This window comes from Plectropomus leopardus, chromosome 23 (genome assembly GCF_026936395.1).
Source record: "Plectropomus leopardus strain MGB_pleo_1.0 chromosome 23, ASM2693639v1, whole genome shotgun sequence".
NCBI lineage: Eukaryota > Metazoa > Chordata > Actinopteri > Perciformes > Serranidae > Plectropomus > Plectropomus leopardus.
The window spans coordinates 20,001,225-20,025,859 of record NC_142198.1 but is presented as its reverse complement, the minus strand read 5'-3'; the positions used below and the strand labels follow the sequence as shown (position 1 = coordinate 20,025,859).

General features: G+C 39.0%; 1 protein-coding gene across 6 annotated transcripts in view; it reads left to right on the top strand.

The window, feature by feature from the left end:
- Window positions 1–24,635, top strand: part of arap2 (ArfGAP with RhoGAP domain, ankyrin repeat and PH domain 2) — a 226,188-nt gene that overhangs the window by 28,365 nt on the left and 173,188 nt on the right. For all 6 annotated transcript variants that reach the window (XR_015775777.1, XM_088073950.1, XM_042511854.2 and 3 more), the window contains exons 9-10: window positions 11,136–11,329; window positions 21,042–21,148. Coding sequence is in view for 5 of the 6 variants with exons in the window: in XM_088073950.1 (XP_087930076.1) it covers window positions 11,136–11,329; window positions 21,042–21,148 (301 nt within the window). In the remaining variant the exon portion in view is untranslated. The remainder of the gene's footprint in view (window positions 1–11,135; window positions 11,330–21,041; window positions 21,149–24,635) is intronic.

Here is a 24,635-nt window from a genome sequence, read left to right as displayed (position 1 = left end):
TAAATGGATATAATAGGGAGGTCTCAGTGACTGTAACGACTCCATGTCCCCGTTTGAACCTGTGTTATTAAGTTTATCTAAAGGGACAGAGTGTATGAAAAAAAAGACCAAATTCTCAAATCTCCCAGGCACCGTCCTTTAATAGTCTGGTTCCTCTGTCCTTTCTTCATCCCTCTGTCGTCAGACTCGTCTCTGCTTATCGTCATTGGGCTGGAAGCTTTGTCTGTGTCGGCCTTTAATGAGAGGGGAAAGAGACACTTTCCGCTCTCTACCTCCCGCCTGCTCGATGGCAGTCTATTAGGCAGCTCAGGTCAAACTGCTCGTTCACTAATCGAGGGTCCGTCTCTCGGGTCAGGTGTCGGTCGCACTCTGATTCACGCGGATGAGTGAGATCATAAAGTTTTACACGGTTTTGAACCTTTGACTCTTTGTGTGACTATCTGGGAACATTAAATAGATCATTGAGACCTCAGTGCAAGTTATTGACATATTGGCATCTGAATGATCAATACCTGACCTGCTCATCATTGATATTGAGTATCTGCTTATTGTTCTTGATAAGTTCAGCTGGTTGTTTATCGCTCTGGTAGAAGTAATTGTGATGCTGAGTCAGCTGAGTACTTTAAAGTACTCTTAATGTCTATATTTCACAACTTTTTTGAGGATATGAGACTAGTTTTTATTAGCAATATGTTTTCCAGTTGTATGCCCGTTTGAACATGATATTTCAAGAATGCCATGAGTGAGTTTTCCCAAATTTGGTGCAAACACTTGTACTCACTGATGACCTAATTAGATTTTGGTGTTCAAAGGTCACCTTGCATCTTAATGTCGTGATTGCAATTCTTAAGAGGGCTTTGAGGAGTTTCCTCAAATTTGGCATAAACGTCCACTTGGACTCAAGAATGACCTGATTAGATTTTGGTCATCATTGATCAAAAGTTAAAGTCACTGTGATCTCACAAAACATGTTTCGGCAATAACTCAAGAATTCACATGCTAGTTATGACAAAATTTCACATAAATGTGTCATGGGATAAAATGATGAAGTGATGATATTTTATATCCAAAATTTCCAAAGTGAGCTTCGCTGTGACATCATAATGTTGTGCACAAACACTTTTCTGCCCATTACTCAACATTTGGTCATATAGGGAATTGATGATACTAATCTTGGGTGCCCAACAAAAAACTGCTGCAGGAGGGAAAAAGTGTGTGTGACATAACTTGGACCTGAATTGCTAATAAGCAATGTGATTTTTTCTTTTTAGGTTGTTAGGAAAATTTTCAAGTAATTATTTTTACTTTTCACAGATTTCTTGCTCACCTCTGGGTCATTTCTTCTTTTGTTGCTTATTACCATCTTCCCAAATTTGCTCAGGTTTCAGAGGGTTAAATAAATAATTTGAATGCATTTCCATTTTTGCTGGGCAACAGTGATGCATGAGAGGAATTAAAAGCCCATCCCGCATAGACGCCTGTCCCAAATATAAGCCTGTTGGGTTTAATTATTTAAGCAAATAATAGCGTGCGGCATTAAATGACGGTAGCTTGCAACTCTCCCTTTAAACTTTGTTTTTGTCATCTCTCTTCACCACACTGAGCACCAGCCATTCTCCGTCCTCAGATTCAGTGCATCATCATATCGATATCTGCCAGCCGTTTTTGTCTGTTTATGAGTTGAGGGTCCTCAGCGGCGTCATTTATCACACTGTCTGCCGGCCGATCATCATACGTCACACTCAGCCGTCCTGACAAGAGCCGGGAGGGGAGAAGGGGCTGTCTGATTTGGAGGTGGCCTCTGACTGCCTGGGATCAGTGGGAAGCCTCTCGCAGAGGTGGCTGCCGCTGTCAGAAGAAAACAGGGTTGGGAGGAAGAGAAAAGAGGGAGAAAGAGAGAGAGAGAGAAGGAGGAGAAAAGTCGGCCTCATCACCTCATGCATCTTTAAACAGGCCCACTCGCCTTGTGGCGGAGAGTCATCAATCTTTGGGGAAACACATGAGAAAGAGGGAGACATGAGGAGACAGAGTAGTGAAGTGAAGGTATGGAGCTGCTGGGGGGTGAGAGGGGGAGAAAATAGTGGAGTGATGGCCGGAGGAGTGTGTAAAGGCATCCAGGAGCGGCATTAGAAGAAGAGGGGGAAACGGGGGGAGAAAGCGGATAAATGAGGGAATAACGGGGATGGATGGAGCGAGAGAAGCAGACACGCAATCTCGGCGTGAAGAAGCAACAGAGAGGTAAAGGCAGAGACGGCGGGGAGAGATGAAAAGGGCAGAGTGAAGATGGAGAGAGGGAGAAGGAGGAGGGAGAAGTGAGTGAATAATTGAAGGCCACCGGAGAGAGTGTGCACACAGCTGTCGGCTGATTCTCCACTTGGTCCGCAGGTGGCCTCTTCCCTCAGGTACTGTCAGCTTGAGAGAGGAGCGATGGAAGGAGGAAGGAAGGCAGGAGGAGAGAAAAGAAAGGGGGGAGGGAGTGATGGGGAGAGCAGTGGCAGGCAATGGGGGGAGAAGAAAGGAGAGTTTGGCAGGAAGAGACACAGCAGAGAGTGATGGAAAACGGTCAGGACATGAGGGGAGTGTTGGCGAGGTGGGGAGGGGATGCAGACAAATGCTCTCTACAAGAGAGAAGATGGGATTTATGGTGTAAAGAAATGCTGATGATTTGTATTCTGATGCTTCGACAATTGCCTCTCCACAAAGCCCGCTCCAGAACACATGTTAGTTTTGTTTGAGATGACAGGAAAAGAAGGTAAGAGAGAGATGAAGAGAATAAGTAGGGAGGCCGGAGAGAGAATGATGGCAGAAATATAAACTCGGGAGGACACAGAGTGGGAGTAGACTTGTATTAACCATAGTACATATTTCACTTTGTATTATTTCACATTTTTACACCCCAGTAAAACAATTTAATATTAGCTTCCCAGCTGGTGGTGAGCATATATAACCGGGGAAATGAGCCGAGGTCTGTGTGGCAAGTTAGCAAACTTCTCCTCAATATAATTAACCCTTTGAAACCTGGATGGGCTTCAGTTTTCTTATGCTCCATTTAGATGCCTTTCACAAGCATTTAAACCTTTCAGATGTGACCAAGTCTATTTGATTTTCTTTCAAAAACATGGCAGATAAAAGCAATAAGTAACTTGGCATGAAATGTCCTGCAAATAGCAAGAAATCAGTACATGGTGGCAAGAAAATCCCCTAAATTAGCTAAAAGAGAGAATGATAGATTCATTCTAAAATCATAAAAAAGGGAAAAATATTAAGAAAATTGTATTTAAAATAATTAGAGATATATCATTAAAATTGTGATACAGAAAAAGCACTCCTCTTATTATTATAATTATTAGATTATTATTATTATTTTAGCTTTTTTAGGTTATTTCCTATGTATGTATTTTATCTTTGTTTTTTGTGTGATTTATTTGTTGTTTTTTTTGCTAATTTTGCTTCTTGTAGGCCTAACGTTTTATTTATTTATTTTTTGCTTATTTTTAGGAAATTTCTGGTGAAGTTGTTCATTGCCTTATTTTCATGTTTTCATGATGTTTCGGTGCTCTCACTTTCGTCTATGGCTCTGCAGTTCTCACAGACACACATACACACAGCAGGGCTTTTGCAGAGCTCCAGACCGTGACTATTTAGTCACATTTTGTGACCATGGAGAACCACTGCTATCTGCAAATACTATTAATATGTGAATTAGAGAGCTGTTGTTTGTTTCCAGCTTAAAGAGAATAAATCATTAAGTTTAATGGCCCTGCAGCAACAGTCTAATTAATGAGTGGTAGTGGCGGTAGTGTGAGTTGGTGAGGAGTGTGTTTGTTTCTGTAGAGCTCCATTCACGACTATTTAGTCAGATTTTGTGACCATGGAGCACCAGAGCGACTTGCAGATATTATTAATATATTAACTGGAGAGCTGTTTTTTGGGTGCCTGCTCACAGTGTTAGACATGGACCTCTAAGACTTCAATTCATCAAAAAAATTCAATGTTTTTGGACTCTTTGTTCACTGTGGCAAGTGACAACACATCATAATTTGGGTGGGGGTAGATACCATTATATCTATGGTAAGTTAAAATTGGATTTGGATTGGCTAGGCTCAAGTCAGACTCAGAGTCCATCACTCCAAAATATAGTAATACTGGTGAATTCAGTGGAGAGTAATGTAAACACTGTATTCTGTGTTGTAAATGTATGTATGTGAGAGGATTGGAATGACGGAAAAACAAAGCAAATCTTTTCCTCTGCTCTTGCTTTTTTCTTCTTTTTATTTCTTTTTTTTTATTCCTGTTGATGGAGACAGTGTGGGCGGCTCCTAAGATCTCTGTCGAGCGCTAAGTGGACCTGGCTCTCATCTCATCCACTTTCAATGAGGATTATCTGCCTCACTCCTCGTCTCTCTCCATGTAAAGTGGAATAGTCTTTGAAATACATGGCTATACATATATCCCTTAACAAGCGATGAAGCTCCATGTGGCAGTTGGGTTGCCGCGCTCTCTCTTTCATATGCACGCCGAGGTAAGGCCATGTTTGCGCGCCGAGCGAAAATAATTTTGCCAAGCTCGCTCGGAGGGTTCAGGTGCGACATACAAACAAAAGCATGCACTCAATCATATGCAAGTCAGATGCACACATGCTAACACGCAGGCGTAGAGGCATGACAATGTCTCTTCAAGTTCTTTTCCTCAATCCTCCCGCCCTCCCTCGCCGCCGCCCTCCCTCCCCGTCAGATTGACAGCTCGGGTGGAGAGCGGAGAGAGAGAGAGGAAGGCCCTGAATAAATGAACAGGCAAATAAGTGAGCGCAGGACAGGTAATGGAACTCAGAAAGCAAGGGTGGGAACGGAACAGTAAAATCTAGTGATGTAAAGAGCGGTCAATAATTGAGTAGGCCATTCATTATTGATTACCAGCTCTTTGTAAATTCATAAGAATCTGGTGGGGCAGCCAGACCAGAGCTGAGTTTGGGACCAGCCAGCGGATACAGTATTTGGGAGCTCAGGAGGTTAGTGAGTTGAGGAGTGGGATACTCAGAGAAGAGAAACTTTTCTTCAGATGTTAGTGGATATGTTTCCGTGCAAGGTCAGATACTGGATTCGCAGACTCCTAGGAGGGTCCGATTTCCAGAGTGGGGAAGACGTTTTTAGGATTTCGGTGTGTGTATGAGCTTTTAAGTCATATTTTGAAAACGCAAGGCCACCGCAAAGACGGTTTTTTGTTTATTTTATTGGTCAGAGTGTTTAATGCCCTCCAAAGCCGGATCAATATAAGTTGTCTTGTGCTGAGTTTAGATGCCTTTCACAAGCAAATAATCCCTTGAAATGTGAGCACATTGATTTGATTTCTTAAAAAAAAAAAAGGTCATTTTTTTTGTAACATTTTACAAATTTCTTGTTCATTGTTTGGCCATGTCTTGTTAAGTTTCTCAAAACTTTTCCGCATTTTTTTGTTTATTTATTTTTGTTTATTTTTTGATAATATTTTGTAACATTTTACTAATTCCTTGTTAATGTTGGGCCATGTCTGGTTTGGTAAAAATATTTAACCAATTTGCTCACGTTTCAAAGCGTTTAACAACACGTTGATCGCTTTTTCTGTACCTTCACATTCCCTAAAATCACTTAAATATTACTCTAACGGACTTTGAATCTGGGTTAAATGAGGGTAGACAGAGAGCTTAAAAAACCAAAAAAACAAAAATAAAGCAACCTGCAGACGTGTGCAAAAAAAAAAAAGTAATATGCAATACGTGGATTAATAAAAAGTTTCTTACCATCAACCAAACTTTACTTTTGTTCACCATATTTCTATGTGAATTACATCAACATCTGCAGTTGGTGTACCGAAATTTTCTGTCCAAGTTATTCCAACTTGAGGGGGACGTTCAAGTGAAATTTTTAAGTCTAACTCATTTTTTGGTTAGCTCTGACACCACATCCATGCAATAAAAAACAGGCACATGTGCACAAAGTCTGCAGAGGACAAAATGTCACACAGTCAAGAAGGTAATTAAGGTCATTTCAGGACAATGTGAGGTCAAAATGATTGACAGGTGACTGAGACTGGCCTGGTTCCTGTGCCACGCTGCAGGAGGAGTTTTTTAAGGACACAGCAGCAAGTCACTCTGAGGGTAATTCACGCTCACAGTCTGCTCTGTCAAACTAGCCGGGGGGGGGGCTTCTCTTTAAATATTACACGTAACACATGCATGATTATAATAACAAATTAGAATGTTTTATATTTTAATGTGAACTGATAGATCTCATTAAGATTTTGACAGCTGGAGAGTTTTCACCCTGAACGACCCGTCGAAAACAACCCGAGGACAGTTAGTGATCCAGGTCAGACCTGAGGATAACTGGACCGCATCCAAAATGTGGTCAACCCAAACAGAGAGATAACAGCAACTGCACTCAGTTGTTTAAACCGTAAAGTGAAGGACACTGTGAAGAGTGGCTGCAACTGACAATTACTATCATTATTTTATTGATTAGCTGATTGTTCTCTTGATTAATTGTTTAAATGGTGGTCTATAAAATGCTAAAAATTATTGAAAAACATTGGGTATGTAATAGTGATTGTTTGATTCTGATCATACAATCAGAGTTTCATTACAGAGAAGAATGTTAATGTATAGTGTCAGTTATAGTTCTGAGAAAGAAAAACTCTGAATTGGCCAAAATCGTCAGGACAGACTTAAAAAAAAATGGAAATCAAAACACCACAAAATTGGGCAGGTCAGATTTTTAAAAACATTTTAGTGGACTTAAATCACACTTTAAAAAAAAAAGGAAAAATTGGAAATGCAAATGGCCAAAATAGGCAGGTCAGACTTAAAAAAACAACAAAAAAAACAACAACCAAAATGCATAAAAAAATTAGAATTAGCTTAAACTGGCAGGTTAGAACTTAAAAAAAAACTGCAGAGAACAAATTAAAAAAAAAAAACATGAAAATCGGCAGGTCATAGTTTAAAAAAACAAACAAAAAAATGCTATCAGCCAAAAAAAAAGCCTTAATTAGCAGGTCAGACAAAAATGAACAGGAATCGGCCAAACTTGGCAGGTCGGACTTCAAAAAAGAAAAAAAATTATCTAATTTGCCAAAATCGGCAGGTCAGAATTATAAAAATTTTTAATTGGCCATAATCAATAGGCTCAACTTTAAAAAAAATGTAAAAAAAAAGAAGGAAAATAAAAAAAAAACAGGTTACACTTCTAAAAAACACAAATAAGATTTACCCAAAATAGCCTTTTCACACATTAAAAAAACAAAAATTTCACAATTAATGCATCTCATCCTTCTTTCAGTGTTTATTTTTTTGCATGTGCATATTGTATTTTTCAACAATGTGAAACTGCTTTCTAACTTGGTGTGCGCACAGTTTACTCAATCAGGATCACGCTGTGGTGACAGCTATGATTAATGCTGACTGAGAAGGATACGAGGCGTTGAGCGTTGCAGGAAGTCAGGATGTCGTTATTAATGCAGTTGAAAATCAACAAAACACAGGTGATAAGCCAGTATTGAAAGAAATGTGCAGAATGTTTTGTATATTAACTGCTACAGGCAACAAGCTAAATATGTGTTAGGACCCCAGGAAGACTAGCCTGGCGTTTGTGCGTCAGCTAATGGGGATCCTCAATAAACATAAACATAAATATGTGTATATTCATAGTCATGGAGATAATGAGATGTCCAATGAATCTATTTTTCAGCGGTCTAGTACACAGAGTTCTTTGTGTGATCACTGTCGTTGCTTTGAGCGAGACACTGAATCCCACCAGCTCCAGGTCTCTCTGCTCAGTAGATGAGCTGTGGGAAGAAAGTGAGAAGACACTTTTTTTTCCAATGCGGAGATCAATAAAGTATCACCAAAAAAACAATTATTCTCTCTATTCTTAAATTGGCATGCTTCAACAGTATTATTTGTTAACCTCCTACAAACATTTCCTTGTGTTTCCGTAACCTACATAGCTAATAGTACCATTGATTCTGGTGACATGATTTGTGTTTCTGTTTTTTCTCTTTTGGCAAAGAACTGGCTCATAATAAGCATCGTAATCAATGATAAAGATGAAAAGTGATTACACCAAGAAAAGGCTTTTCATCTTTATCTTGAACAATGTGAAAGAAACAAGAGATTTGGCAATACAGAGAAGAGATGGCACAAGAACAGATATTTCCGTAACAAGTCGATGCCAAAATTCTGAAAACGTGAAAAATACTTGTTTTTCTCCAGTGCCGTATGTACTGGGAATGCAGTTCTTCTGGACATGCACATCCTTAAATATTCTTAGAATGCATTAATTCCACCAATCTAAAAATGAGGCCTTAAATGGCGTTAAAATGTCTAAAGTCAATCTCTAAAAAGTCTTAAAAATGCTAAGACATTGGAGATTATTATGAGTATTTTTTTTCTGACATTGCATTGCATTGAGTTATGTTTCATGTTACAATAAATATTTTAAAAAATATATAAAAATTCCCCTACCCTTAAGGGATTAATTGCCTTACTTATTTTTTTCTTTAAAATTGGTCTTAATATTCTTTCCATTTTCTGACATTGCATCGCAAAAGTTCAAAATAATAGGTAATGGGTAACATAAAAATGAGAATTTTTGGAATATCTTTTGCATCATAAAGAGTTATGTTTCATATTACAATAAATATGCCTTCAGTCATCATTTCTTTAAATTTGGTCATAATTTTCATTCCAAGTGGCATTTAACAATCTCAAAAAGTCTAAAATCCTACTTGCCTTAAGCTGTAGGATCCCTGGTTGGGATCGATTTTGCTGGTCTGGTGTAAGAGTTGAAAACAATTTGATTTTATGCAAACTGACTAATATGGTATTTGTCATTGTGACACATTCTGGCATATTCAAAAAATCAACAAAAATCAGCAAATTCAAAAATCAGCCACTTGTTTCGATGGCATCGTAGCACTCAATTCAGCTCATATTGCATTAATAATCAGCGCACGCTTTGTTTACCAAAAAAAGTTCACGTGTTTTATGACATGTCAAACATCACGTCCTCTGTTTGGAGAACATTATCGAAATCCTCCATCCTGTTGTTTGCTCAAATTCATGCGTATCCAAAAATACACTTCCTGAAGACGGGGGTGTGTGAAGCCTCCATCTGACCACACGAGTGCTCACTGCTGTTTGTCTTTGTCACTTTGAGTATTTCAGAAACGTGTCTGTCATTCTGTCACTGTGTTTTTTGTTTACGGGATGATGAGTTGAGAGCTGCACAGGTTTGGATTCACTTTTTAAAAACTTTAGAAAAAAAAAAAGGATGCCTTGATGCATTTTCCTCAAATTTTCAGGTCCATCCCAGCGTCTTCATATCAGTTTAGAGGTTTTTCTGATTCTCCTTGTTTTTTTTCCGTCTTGTATCGAACAGTTACCACAGTGGGTGCTGCGTTGGACCTGTGATGTGTGAGCGCGTGTGTTTACAATCCTTTCGTATCTCTTGTGTTTCCACTTTGCTGGCTTTGATAGCACAATGTCTCGGGCGGTAGGGGAACGGGCTTTACAGCGCCGGTTTCATGTCTTCTTTTATGTCCGTTTGAAAAGTTGCAGAGGAAGATATCTGAGAGGCCTTTAGAGTTTACGTCTTTGGATGTAAACCCCGGACAGAACACGATGCACTGCGCTACACTTGAGCCATTTAGCTTTGAGGTAATCCAGGGTGATTTACAATAACTTAAGAGGAACTTAAGAGGAATCAGTTTCTTTTTCAAGGACAAATTGGTTTTTGAAGACACAGATTGTGTAAAGTGCCAGCTTCTGAACCCCCCCCCCCCCAAAAAATTATTGACCAATCATATAATAGCACCTTTGAGTAGGCACCTGGGACCTGTCAAGCTTTGAATATCTCCATATGCATTAAGCTATTGTTACAATACTATATATAAACATTTTGGGATATTGGTATCTCTTTTAAACCGTCCTTAACCAAAAACATGAAGCAAAAATGTAAGAAATGGATGAAACAGTGTGTTCATCTGCTCTGTCTTTGCAAAATTTACAATAATATTAAACATGTTTGATTTTATTGGAACTTCAACTCAAGTAGAAAGAGAAACAAAATTAAAAGAGCTTTGACTGAATGTATGACCACCTGACACCAAATGACTGAGATCACAGCAGCACGTCACAACTTTTTATCTGACATTCAGAATATGAAAAGTATTGTAACCCTTTAAAACCTGGGTACATTGGCTTGATTGCAACAAGCAACTTAGGAAATGACCAAAAAATTGGCAAGAAATTTGTTAAAAGTACAAGAAAACTACCTGAAAATTAGCAAAAGAACCACTGAAACCACGTAACCACGTAAAAAAAAGAAAAAAGGAAAAGATCTGAAAAAAGGTGCTTAAAATGCATAATAATTGTGTAAAATAATGTAAAAATAATTTCAAATTCTTCATTATGATAATTAGAAATATTGTTCTAAATACATTTTTTCCCAAGTTTATTTATTTATTTATTTATTTGCTATTTTATTTTTTAAAATATTTTTCCTTTTTCACACCTTTCAGTGATTTTACTCCATTGTTTTCCCGCTTGAGACGAATGAACAGATTCACAGAAGTGTAGCAGCGTCTCATTAGAAGCTATATACTTTAATTATATATTTTAATTAGGCGGTGTGTTTGACTCAAATTACCCCGGCCACATCTTGCTCGAGGCTTGCAAATCTCAGAGTAGCAGCTATCTATATCTCGAGTGCTAGACTTTGCACTTTTTCAGCTTTGCAGGATATTCTTTTTTTTTTTTTTTTTTTTCGGTCCAGGGGCTAAATTAATTTAAAGTTAATTTTCACCAATCATAGCTCATCCCGTGTTTCAGTTAGTTTTCTTTCAGACTGGGTTTTTTCTGTATCAGTATGCAGAGGAGGTTTAGCAGCCAACAAGCCTCACTGAAGGGATGTAAAAATGATGAATTACATGTAACACTGTGATTCAAAGACTTTAAGATGCCCTGATCTCTCTTTGTCTAGCTCTCTTTCTGGCCTTTTTTGATTTCTTTCTCTCTCACTTTTGCTCTCGTTCACACACTCGTATCCACATGCTCTTCTCTTTTCTCGGTTTCCGTCTCTCACTCGTGCACATGTCCACAGGGGAGCGCCAGGAGTGGATGGAAACTCTTCAGACGGCCACGCGCCCCCCCGCCTGCGGCTCCCAGAAGCGCTCCGACAGCCTCCCCCGCCCTTCCTCCACAAACAAGCGAGGCTTGCTGGAGCTCCGCGGTTACAAAGGCAGAGTGCTGGTGTCCCTGGCGGGGAGTAAAGTCAGGCTCTGCAAAACAGAACAGGTACTTCCAGCACCGCCGGGACTTCCTCTCTACAGGATGACAGCTTCCTGTTTGAAAAGGGAAGATAATAATCGCAGCCTATTTGAAGCACATAAGGCAGAGATGGAGATGTTCATGAGAGATATGGAGAGGCTCGTGAATGCGTAATGCAGGAAGTAAATATATATGTGTGAAAGTGCATAAGGGGCCAGGGTCCTGAGATATACTGAGCTCTACTTTTGGGCTCTACGAGCACCTGCTAGCACACAGGAACAAGTTAGTTATGCAGATCAAACATGCAAATACAATGTATAATATATAATAGTGGATATTAGGGCTGTCCCAAATACCATTAATCAACAGCAAATAATCAGGGCTTCGGTCGGCAAGAGCGCTCACACCGACACTGAAATGGCTCGACTCAGTCGACCAACTCGTCAATAACAATTAGGTTAAATAATGATTCCTGTCACTCTGTGTGTGACATGTGCAGCAGCAGTTTAACGAACACTAAATGACATTTTTCCTCTGCAAAAAGAAAAAAATAATAACCGAATGTCGAAATTGAAAACCGAATACTTACCCGCTAACAAGTACCCGAATAGATGTATATTTGGGTCCAGCTCTAGTGGGTATGTAGTCAGTTGAAACAAACTTAATGCAGGGGAAGATGGAAGCAATAAAAGTACAAAAAACGAAATCCAAGAAGTCTTAAAAGGCACAGGTCATAAAGGACCAACACATCAACTTTAGATCTTCATTGGAGTCTTAAAAACTCGAAATCAGATAAAAATATAGTTTTATTAGAGTGTTTTTATGCCTCTGCACCGGTGACAGCCAAGTTTTTCAGATTGTCCGTCCTGTCTGTCCGTCTCATTCTTGTGTCTGCGATATCTAAAGAACGTCTGGAAGCAATTTCTCCAGATTTTGCACAAATGTCCACTTTGACTCAAAGATAAACTGACTACATTTTGGTGGTTGTAGGTCAAAGGTCAAGGTCACTGTGACCTGTGTTTGTTTGTCCATAACTCAAAAATTCATACATTTATGCATACGCTAGTGATGTCTTGACGTCATTATGTTCTGCAAAAACATTTTTACGGCCATTAATCAACACCATTACTCAAGAATAGTGGCGACATTTGATCAGATACTGAATTGGTGACACTAAAACTGTGCTGACTGTAGAGATCTCTGCTTCTCGGGTGAAGATTTGAGTGCAAAATCCACGCTTTTAGAGACATAGAGACACATTGCGGAGGCATTCAACTGTGAGCCATTTAATTCTTTTTGAATGGTCAGAATAGAAACAGCAGAGGTCAAGATATTGTGACTTTAGTTCCTATTAGGATTCAACTCCAAAAACACTGACATCTGTTCTGAAATCAGCTTAGTTCCACTTTGACATGTTGCCAAAGTTTTCCCTTATTTATAGGACTTTGAGTTTGTTTCTGGGATCATTTTGGAGCCTCTTGTTGACACATGACCAAAGAGCCCAAAAAGTCAGTTACTTAGTCGTGTACTTAGAGAACATTCACACTAATACACTCTCTTTTGATAACTCACATCTCCTCTTAATGGCAGAATAAAGAAGAGATCCGTTTTCAATTACTCATAGTTTCTCTTGAGTCTTTCTCATTTGATGTGAGTCCAATTAAGCCCCTGATAGTCCCTGCTCACGTACAGAGACTCTGTTCTCCGCCTACTCCTGTCCCAGCAGCGAGATATCCTATCTGAGATCGAAAGATACCTCATTCGCAGTGATACTATTACTTAAAGTGCCTCACACGTATTTGTGTGCATATTTGATACTCGCTCATCTCTATTCCTCCCTGGCTCTCATTTCATTTCACTCAATCTCTTTTAGTTTTGTTGTTTGCCTTTCATTATTTTCTTCATTAGCGTGAACAAACATCTTTGTTAGAATTCTCTTTTGGGTATCACTCCATGTCAGCACATTTCCACTTCCTTGATCTGAGACAGCAGGAGAAACGGGGGGGAAAGAGAGAATCGGAGAGAGGACAAATTAATTGTATTATTTCAGCTTATGAGCTAAATCCCCGGCATAAATGCGGCAGCGGCTGCAGTGCGTTTTTGCAGAGCGAGAGGGAAAGGGAGGGTAAAAAAAAAGACAATAAGAGACGGAAACAAAGAAGTAGAAAGATGAAGTGAAGAGGGGTTGAGGTGCAGAGGTCGCACGAGTGAGGAATGAGCGTCGGTGGTTTGTAAGGAAGAAGGAGAGAGTGATGGAGAGCAGGAGAGCGGGGAGGGAGGTAGACCGTTGCCCCGTTCAAGTTCAGTGGAGTGGAGTATTTAATCTAACATGATGAACGAGCTATTGGAAACATCATCCTCCCAGCTCCTCCTTCACCACCCCTACCCCATTTCTCACGGGCCATGAGCGCTGTGATGAAGCTGTGTTTGAGGTCATTTAAACACCAAGGTAAAGAAAGTCAGACGCAAAGTGTGTCGCACACACACGCACGTTTACCCTGATCAGAGCAACTTGTTTCACGTCTTATCATCTTGTACATCACAAGTGTTTTCTGGTCTGAATAACTGTGGTAGCTAAGTGATTGGTTGATCGTTGGATGATCAGATTTCTTGTCTGCGCTAAAATCCTTCCACCCTTTAATATCTGAGATTGTTTTATTTCTTTTAAAAATATAAGTCATATAATATAAGACTATTATATATTCTTATATATTATATAAGACTTATATAAAATAAGTCAGTGAGTTACATAAGGAGGTATGAGTCCAAAACTGGCCAAGAAAAAAAAGACAAGAAAATTACCTAAAAAGTAGAAGAAAATTGAAATAATTCTGTAAAAAAAAAAAAAATATACTAATGATAATTATAAATATAGTTTAAACATTTTCCCTTAAAAAAATCATTCTCCAAATCTAATAACTTCTTGCAATTTGCAGAACATTTCTTGCCCAGTTGCTGATTTCCCCATGTTAAAAATCAAGAGTTTAGAGCATGTTTAAAAAAATAATTTGACCCTTATTAGATTTTTATTTTTTGTATAAAATTACTTAAATCTGTTCATGTAGACCTATGAAACTATAACATGTTAAAAAACATGCCTCCTGGAGGAGGCAAACTGATAAGGAAAGTGCTTAAAGACACAGCGACACCTAATAGACTTTTTAATTTTTTTTTAGCCTAACAAAACTAAACCGAATGGTAGAGGTAGCAGGTATGAAATTGAGTTGAATTACACAAATTCTTTCTGAAGATACAGTGACTCAAAGTGTGCTCTACCAAACGATTGAGCAGGATGTTAAAGGGTTAAATAAAAAATGCTTCTTTCTTTTTTTCCTACTTATAAAAAGTTCCACATACAGTGCAGCCTTCTCTGGTGGGGAAAGGTATTCAGAGTATACAATAACAGCAAGACTGAGGATTTAATTAATCTCTACTTTAATTAAATCTCTTTCTCATTTGCTCTTCTCAAGATCGTCTTTGTAACAATTAACATCATCCCGAGACTGCGGGGCCGTTTTGTGGAATTTGTGACACCAGAGTGAGCCTCGTTTCACCGAGGCACTTTCTCTTGTAATGAGTTCTGTGTCTTTTGGCATACCTGATACATCTGAGCGATAATCAGCATATATGAAATAATCTTAATGCGCTGCAGTGTGTGTGTGTGTGTGTGTGTGTGTGTGTGTGTGTGTGTGTGTGTGTGTGTGTGTGTGTGTGTGTGTGTGTGAGTGCAATTTGGTGTTTCTGTTCACTTAAGTACAGTATTCACTTCTCGTCACACCTGTTGCTATATTTCAGTCTACTGTAGCGTGCTGCTAACTTTGTGTTGTTTGGAGCTCGTCGTGTATAAAGGACAGGAAGTGTATCGTTTCTACAGTAGCCCAGAATGGACAAACCAAACACTGGCTGCAGATCGGGCTATTCACATTTTTGCGATGGTCATTCTAGTTAGCAGCACCTTCTTGACGAGCCGAACAGCGACACAAAAACAGATGTTTTTTTTTTTTTTCGCATAAAACTCCTTTATTTATTGTTTTTGCCATTTTAAATCACCTGGTCAGTTTGTTTTGGGTATTAAGAAACCTCTGTGGATTATTCAGCGCCCGTTAAAAAACTCTTGAACGATGATCACTGAAGGGATTTTTCAGCTTTTTACAATCCGCAATCCTCACCGCTAGACACCACTAAATTCCCCTAAATTTAACACCCTGGACTTTAAACAACATCTAATGCTGATTAGAGTGGTAAGAGTAGGAAGGGAACACCAAAACACTACGCTGAAAGATTTAAGGTTTTTAAAGTATCAATGCTTTTATCAGTATATCTTTTATCAAAAGTATCAGTAATTTTAAGACTTGGGAACACTGGGGAAATGTACACGTTACAGCAGCTCAAGAATCATAAGCAATATAATAAAGGAAAACAGGGGTGAGTGATGAATCACTATAAAAATACTAAAAAAAATAACATAGCAATAAAAATGATGATAAAAAATTCAATATATTCACCTTTCACTTATACTGTATGTCCACGAAGTCACACTCTTAAAGTCTTTATCGCCATGTTCACCATGTATTAAAGAAGTTTTAAAATCTTTTTTCAACCGAATGACTGACGGACAAACTTAGTGACTTCTTCTCCAGCGTGTGAAACTTCTCACTTCACTACAATGTGTTTTTGTTTGTACCTAAAGTTGCTCTGTGTTCAGGTCAGCCATAAGTGCTTTTCTTACTTACCTCTTTCTTTTTCTCTCTTTTGTCTCCATATCGTTAACCGAATTATTTGTCTCCCACTTCTTCTTTTTTATCTTTTATCATCACCCTCAGCCCCGCGCTTCCCTTGACCTCTGCCTCACTGTCTGATGTTCAAAATAATCAAAAGTCTTTTGTCTCCATTGAGTGTGTGCTCTTTTAAACTCACCTACCCCTCTGCGAGATGGTCTCTGCCTGTATGCTTTTAGAGCATCTTAAGCGGTTGAGTGGACATGGAATTGGAGATAGAAGTCGAGGCCGCCTTTACTTGTCTGGCTTCTTTTAGAGCAGCTCGACGCTGTGGAGTGACTGACTCGCACAATGAGAGTTTGAAAAGCTTTGAAAGAAATTATAATTGGATGCACGATTGGAATATTTGCAGCGGGCCTTTGCTCAGCACTTACCAGGTTAAGGTTATTCATTTTAGGTACGAGAGAATTTCTCAGGCACGAGCTGAAATTTGGTGTTTTCTTGATTTGAGTCCATTTGTTTTCTCTTTGTTTAAAGAGGTATTTATCCATAGTCAGTGTATTACATACATACAATAGATGGTGGTCGGCATGTCACCAGCTTGTAGAGGGGCAGCAGCGACATGTTTTAGCCACCTAAAACAGTCCAAAGTGGTTTAAGTGTTATATTTGCTATATTCTGAATATTTTCAGCGCTTTATCACTGTCAGACAGTGATTAACGTTGGGAAACCGCGGCCGTTATTTCGCATTGTTCAAGTCAGACTCCACAGGGCTTTAAAGGCCAGAAGTAAATATTTGAATACACAAATAATTATATTATTAAGTACTTAAAATAAAATAATGATAAAAAAGCACATGAAAATTGTTGATAGTTTTGTTTTTTCGTTGTTTGGACTGTGATTGTGTTTGATCTATCCCTTTGAGTTTTGTTTTCAATGCTTTATGTATGTTGACAAACACGCAGGCGTTCAAACATTTAGCTCAGGATTTAACCACCCTCTATAAGCGCCATCATTGCCACCTACTCTGCTGTTGTAATTGGGTGAGTTATTTTTACCTCTAATGCCTTTACTTCTTCTCCCCATCCTTCCTTCCCTCCATCCTTGGTGAATTAATTGGAGAGGGCAGGAGGCCACGGCACATATTGGGTAGGTAACGAGTGGCGAGGGCTGGACGGCCGCTAACACCCAGTGCTCTAATTGGCTGCCTGAGAGGGATGAGGGTCATTAGGTATAGGTGACTGCTTTGCCCTCCCAGCTCAGTCGCGTACTTTCGCGCACATACATTCAGTCTATACAGTACAGTTCCTCCTCCATACGTCCCTCCAGTGTGAGACAGAACACAAAGCCATCAAACCCTCATTACCGTGTCATGCGTCTTTAAACCTCCGAATACAATGAAATTAAAAGAGTAATTCCTGCACGTGATTATAATTGATAGAACAGAGAAGTTTCGGCAAGTTTGATCAGTTTCTTTTGAAAATATGAGAGATATGCAAATTGCAAGATTTAGAAGATTTATAAAATCATTACTTTTTAAAACAAAGGGGAAAATGTCTGTAATCTGTCTATAATTATCATAATTCATTTTTTGAATTATGTTACAGAATCTCTATTTCTCTGTTTCCAGTCCACTCATTTTGTCTCAGTGTCACTGTGCACAAGTGTTATGAAAGGAGAATAATTGCTAACAGTCCTCTAAATTTGTTTCAAGAAGTCTAATTGAGGCTAATGATGGTCTAATGAAGATTTTGACAAAATTAGCCCCAATTGAACCAACCCTCACAACACAGAAAGATCAGGTCAGAAATCTTGCAGCATGCAAACATTCAAGTGACTTCTTCCTGGTGTTTTAATCTCCAAAATTTGGCTGCGCTGGGCAAGTTTGTCGCTAATTAGATGAAGAATTCTGCACGAGACGTAGCACACATACGTCTCTCCTCTGCTGGGCCGTGTATTCCCCAAAAAGCGCCTAATCAACGAGGATGGAGCCGTTCATTTTCCTCCCTTTGTTTGGTGTAATTAGTGTAAATTGTTTTGTTGGTGAAGAACAGTTAGCACAGAAAACACACATGCTTTTATAGCTGGCACAGCATGGCAGCGTTTAGCGCTCCTCCTTGCTAAGGCAGTATTTTGTAATTTGCTGTTGAGGAGTGTTGGCGTAGCTCCTGTTTTGTTCTGGCTCTTTCCACACCCACACTCGCTTTCTTTCTGTCAACTGCTCAGCTGACCCCTCACTCGTCTCACCCACTCTCAGTAAGGATTACCAAGACCTTCTTTCACTTATACTTTCTCCCTCCTTCCCATTGCTTTGTGTTCTCGCTGTCTCTCTCTCCCTTGTCTTTTGACTCACGTTTTTGGCTTTGTCTGTGTAGTTTTTCTGTACTGTAATCTTGTTTTTTTATTTTTTATTTTTTTGCTCTATTTTGATGTTGTGCCTATACGAGCGTGGGCGTAGGTGCTCTTCTTCTGTCTTCCTGTCTGTTTTTCTGTCTCTGCTCAGAGCTCTAGGCTATAGAAAATGGTCTAAACGGCTGTGAGTGTTGAGGGTGAAGCGGGGAAGGGAGGGGCGGCGCTGTGATGCAGAGTTACAGTGGAGCTTATGAAAACTGAGCCTCTGCATCTAACCCCTATTTCTGAAATGGGTCTCGGAAAACATTGAGGCTGAAAGCTTGGGTTACTTTGGATTCCCCAGGTGCACCTTATGCCTTTTGCAGAGCTTTGCTGTTTCACACAGGTATACACACACACACACACACACACACACAGCCTCTTTCTGTCTAACACTTATACGTCACGTCACACACTCGGCTTGTGCGTCACTGTCATTTGCGTTATTGCTCTGACACAAACTGTTTTGTCTCGCGCTGTGTCCATTGCCATTTCCTTAAAAAAACTAGATGTACCGCCTCACGGTTGTATGCCCCCGCACATGCGGTCTAGCTGCACTCACAGTTTACGTCCACGTCTGTGAAAACATGGATGTGTCACACACAGGAGATCTATACAATCAGCACAGTTTCAAGGTGGACACTCAGTGTACTTGAGATATGGCCAAAACGTGCTGTATGAGGTTACCGTGACCTTCATTTTTGACCTTTGACCACCAGATTCCAATCAGGAAACTCCCTCAGGGCCATCTTCAGATATTGCATTCACGAAAATGAGGAAAATGAGGTGAATTCAAGGTCGCAATGACCTTTACGTACCAAATTCAAAATCAGCTAATTTTTAAAACTTACTGATTGTTTGTACCAAATTTGATTAAAATCCCTTAAGGTGTTCTTGAAATATCTGGTTCACATGAAAGCAAGACCTTGATCTTCGACCACCAAAATCTAAACAGTTGAAGGTTTTGGCCAAATTTTAAGAAACCTGGCAAGGTGTTCTCAGGATTTTGCGTTCACAAGACTGAGACTAATGATGTCACAGTGACCTTTACCTTTGATGGAAAACCACCAAAATCTCATCAGTTCATCCTTGCATCCAAGTGAAAGTTTGCACAAAATTTGAAGAAATTTCTTTGAGGCGTTGTAGAGATATCGTGTTCATAAGATTGTGCTGGACGGGTGGATGGACAGACAACCCAAAAACATAATGCCTCCGGCCTCAGCTGTGGCCTGTGCAGAGGCACAAAAAACAAATAAAGAAAAAACAGGGCAACAGAGACTTAAGACGTCTCACAGGGATTGTGGGTCTTCTTTAGTGTTTTCTCATCTTCATTAGACCAAATGACATTCAAGCCCCATGTGAGAAACAAGTTGAGACTTTAATGAGGCGACCTGTTGATCCCACCTTATCAAGAAGGGCCTCTAATTTGGCCAAAAAAACACCTTGAGGTGGTGTCAAGTAAAGGACACTAACATTTGCAGGGTGTGTTGGGTATGCATTTTCTCTTATTTGGTCTCTATTTGGTGGTTTGAGTAGTTTTTAGATTTATTTTGACATTTGTATACATACTGTCTGGCTCTCAAAATTGGTAAGTGATTAAAAACAAAGAGTTGACTTGCATCTTAGCCATCCATCCACCCTTTTATTTTCTACCAAGTTTCAAATCTTCAAAAACACAATCACACAAGTACAATGTACAGTGAGAACAAGAGTTAAAAAACAAACAAACCAAGCAAAACTTTATATATATGTAGAGGTATATGGCGCATTTAATTGCAGGTGGAAGTACAATGTGCTTCAAAAAATATGAGGCACAAGCTGCAGGCACAATACAAAGCCATAAAAAGCAATCAAATCCATCAAAAATAAAAATAAAAATTCATAAAATAAAAATTACAATGAAGAATAAACAACTAAACAACAACTGATAAAATAAAATGTAAAAAAAAAAGGTAAAAAAATAATAATACTAATGTTAGACCATTAAAATAATATAATACATATGAATTAAAATAAATAAAAGAACCAAAAATAGAATAAAATAATAAAATAAGATGCTCATCTCCATTAGTCACTTGACTGGCATATTTTAAAGGAAGAGTTTGACATTTTGGATAATAAGCCTATTAGCTTTCTTTCTGAGAGTTAGAGGACGACACAGATAACATCTTTATGTTTATGTGGCACATATGAAGCAAGAGCAAGTACCTGCTTAGCTTAGCTTAGAGAAAAAAAACGACTGGATTTCGGGGGAAACAGCCAGCCTGGCTCTGTCTAAAGGTAGCAAAGTCCATTTACAAGAACCTCTAATGCTCACATATCTTGTTTGTTTAATCCAAACAAAAAACCAGAGCATAAAAACAATTTGCTGCCAAGAACAGTCAGACACGAAACCCCTCATAAAAAGGCCACGCTGAATGGCTGCTGGCATTAGCTTCACATGTAACTCACAGACATCTTTTCATCTAAATCCAAGCAAAAAATAAGCGAGTTAAAGTACTCTGCTAATGAAAAAGTCGAAAAACAAGCCCATTAATTGTCGACGATCTGAAGTGACTGCACTGTAACAACCTCACAACTGATCAATATTAAATCAGCGTCTCTTCGTCTCTCTGTTTGTGCTTTTCCAGGACTATAAAGCGGGCCTGGCTATCGCAGAATTGGAGCTGACTGCTGCCAACATTCGAGACGTGGACCGCCGAGGCTTTGAAATCAACACGCCCTTCAAGAACTTCTGGTATGTGAGTGCGTCTGCCCCTTTCTCCCACAACAAAGAGCTATTCATGCTAAAAATCTGTGTGTGTGATGCATGACGTGAGAGAAAAGTGCACCTTTTTTGTGTTTGATCTTACCCAAACACATAATATGCTTTTTTCATCATCCAAAAGCTGAATATTAAGTGAAGGGATCTCTCCTTGAATGCAGACCCTTCAGACTGATGCATTCAACAGGTTGACACTGAAATAAAAACCTCCACATCTGTTTAAAAGGTTCCTGGAGGAAGCAGCGGGATGTCAAGACTTCATTCATATTAAACAGATCTCCCTGCATTATAATCTCATTTGAACCATATAGTTTTGGAAATGCCCTTCACTTACACTAAGCCTCTTCCTACACTGTCTTTTAATCTCGTATCTCATAAAGCATCCATAAAGGCGAGGGCAGGCGTTTTGCTTAATCTGCTCTTTATACATGTGAGGTATTAAGAGTCTCATAATGCGATAAGAGTTTAGGGTACTTGTGGTGAAAGAGTATCCACGTCCTCCTATCTGATTTGGCCTTTTAAAGTGTTTTTTTTTAGAACCACCTGGAGAGTCAGAGGATTAGTTCAGACCAGAATGTTTTCAAGGCTTTGAAATAGCTAAACTTTTGCCTGTTTTTCAGTAAAAGGTGCAAATATTAAACCATCACGCATTTTAAAGTTCAAATCAGCTGCAAAAAAAAAAAGTTCAAGTGGGCAACAATGAGCAAACTATCAGCAGAAGGTTGAAAGATCTTTTGTATTATTTCAGTCATTGTTGTGATTTGAAGGTGATAGTCAGACTTTTTTTTTGTGATCAGATTTTTTCATGTAGTTTCTTTGCAGAGTATTAATAATACATTATGCACATACATAGCTATTTCTCATACATATGTATCCATAGACTTTACAAATGTTGTGGGTATTGACACTCTAGACGGAAAATTAAACACAGATAGTGTAAACCAAATAATAATGACCAACCTGATTCATAAATTTCTCCAGACCTTCTCCATGGCCTGCCTTAGCCAGAGCATCTATGTTATTCATCATTTCACTGGGAAATAGACTTCCAAAGATAAAATGTCATACACAGAAAGTTTGTGTCACGCTGTTAGGATGAAGTTAGATAAACTGATGGGTGACTCATTCACAGGAAATTTATAGTCGCTGTCATCGTGCGTCATTAGGACCCATGTGGGTGAATTAAAATTAGTGCTCACCACACAGTGCAGGCCAAAGCACAACACCTCTGCTTTACTCCCTCAGTATCTGATTGATCAGCAAAAAATGCGTCATATATCAGTAGATGGATTTAATTGTAAATTATGATTGTTAAAATCTCTTTCTGCTGTTATGAAATCCTGTGGTTGTTTCAGAAGGGTTATTTGTAAGCGTGGATGGATAACTGGATGGGCCAAAGTGTCAGGGTCCCCCTGGATTTCACTTGCAAAATGTTATTCAAATTTAAATGTACCAACCAAGAAAAGTCTTAAAATGATCACAAAGAGACTACACAACCGCAATAAATGCTCCAAGTGATCATAAAGACAGCCAGAATGACCAAATAATGCACTTAATTACCTCAAAGAGATGCAAAATAACCAAAAAATGAACAAGATGACAAAACAGAGAAATAAATTGACCACAAACATGCACAAAATGACCATAAAGAAACACAAAATTACCAAAAGTTGGACAAAAAGACCACAAAGAGACAAAAAATAACTACAAAGATACATATTAAATTAAAATTTTGCACATAGTAAAAGCAGAACTCAAGAATAACAGCGTAATGTAGTCCTGGGTTTAATAGAAATCATGTTTGGGACGAAGAAAAAAAGGAAAAATATCTGATTCCAGCTTCTTAAATGTATATTTTAGTAAGTTTAAAGAACAAAAAAAAGTTTAAAGACCTAAAAAAGGTGCTAAAATAAAATTAAAAAAGTGTAAAAAGTGTATATATATATATATATATATATATATATATATTAATAATAATAAATAAAATGTAGTTGTAGTTTTCTTATTTCTTTAATGTTTTCTTTTAATATATATATTTTATTTATTTTTCAAAGTTTCAAATGATTTCCTTTCTGTCACTCTTTTTGTAAAGGTAAATTTTAGATCACTGTTTAACAAGCTATATGTTTTCCTTTGAAGTGTAAGTTGTGTGAGTAATGAGCAGGCGTAGCACGAACGTAAGACTCCGCTCTAATGAGACAAACCTGAGTTTATATCGACTGCATTTTAATCCAAATCTGTGTCCTCCCGTCAGATCGCTCTCACAAACCACCCTGTGAACCACCGCACGCATCGCAGACCTGCAGTAAAACATGCTACACCAAAACAGGGTCCCGAACAAAAATCACTAATTATCGATCAGGATTTTATGATGAAATCCCCCAGGGGAGCTTTACGCAGGTATCTGTGCCTCTGTAGGGCACAAAGCCTTTCAGGTGACTCCACTCCCCGAGGACCTACAATCAATGAGCGCGCTGCTTGTTTGTGCTGTAATGGCCCATTTAGAATACAACCGTCACAGCTGCCTGGACAAAGCACTGCTTGTTTGTTTGTGTGTTCACTAGTCTGTCTCTTTTTTTCTTTACCCCTTCTTTTTTGTGCCTGTTGCCTCGTGTAAAGATTTTTTTCCCCCCTCATTCCTCTACCTGTCTGTTGTATGTCCGATCGATCTGTTTGTGTCAGCTCCCTTAATGGTCCCATCGTTTGGCAGCTTCGTTAATACGCTGGATGTAATTGCCATTTTGTGTGGAGCAAAAAAAAAAACGTGGAATTAAAATGAGCTCAGGTCTCCTGAATTGTTTTGATGAGGTGATAGCTGAAAGGGTTTTATTGTGTGTGTGTGTGTGTGTGTGTGTGTGTGTGTGTGCCAGTGTGTGTGGATCAAATCGATTGGTAGCCCTGGGAGCGTTCTCCTACCTGCTCAAGGTGGGGATTAGTGAGAAACTCATCTAATCACTTTAAGCTGTGGAGACTCACTTTGGCTTTTCCATTGTTTTGCCGCCGTTAAATGGACAGAGCGCTCAGCCCGCTGTGGTAGACGCAATCGCAGACTGTTATGAGGAGGGAGAATGACAATGAGGCGGAGACGGGTGCGCAGGCAAAGACACTCAACTTTAAAGGAAAGGAAAACTTTGTGCTCTTGATCAGGAGGCACATCTACTAAAGTAAAGCTGCAAATAAATGCCTAGCTCAAGGGCATATTGGAGAAAATCCATGTTTGTCTGCTTTGTTTTGTGTTTGTTTGGTGTGTATCGAAAGCTGCGGTCCGTTTCACAATTATTTTATTTTTTTTTTACCTCAGAGAGGAAAATGTTTCCTTATGAGTGCTGTCGACGGCGAGGTCTTTGGATTATCGTTGTTTTTTGGAGGACGTGTTGCTGTCGAGTTTTTCAAATTTAATTTTCCCAAAGCTTTGAGGAAGCACAAACACACTGTTTTCCTTCAAATCTATTGTATCAAG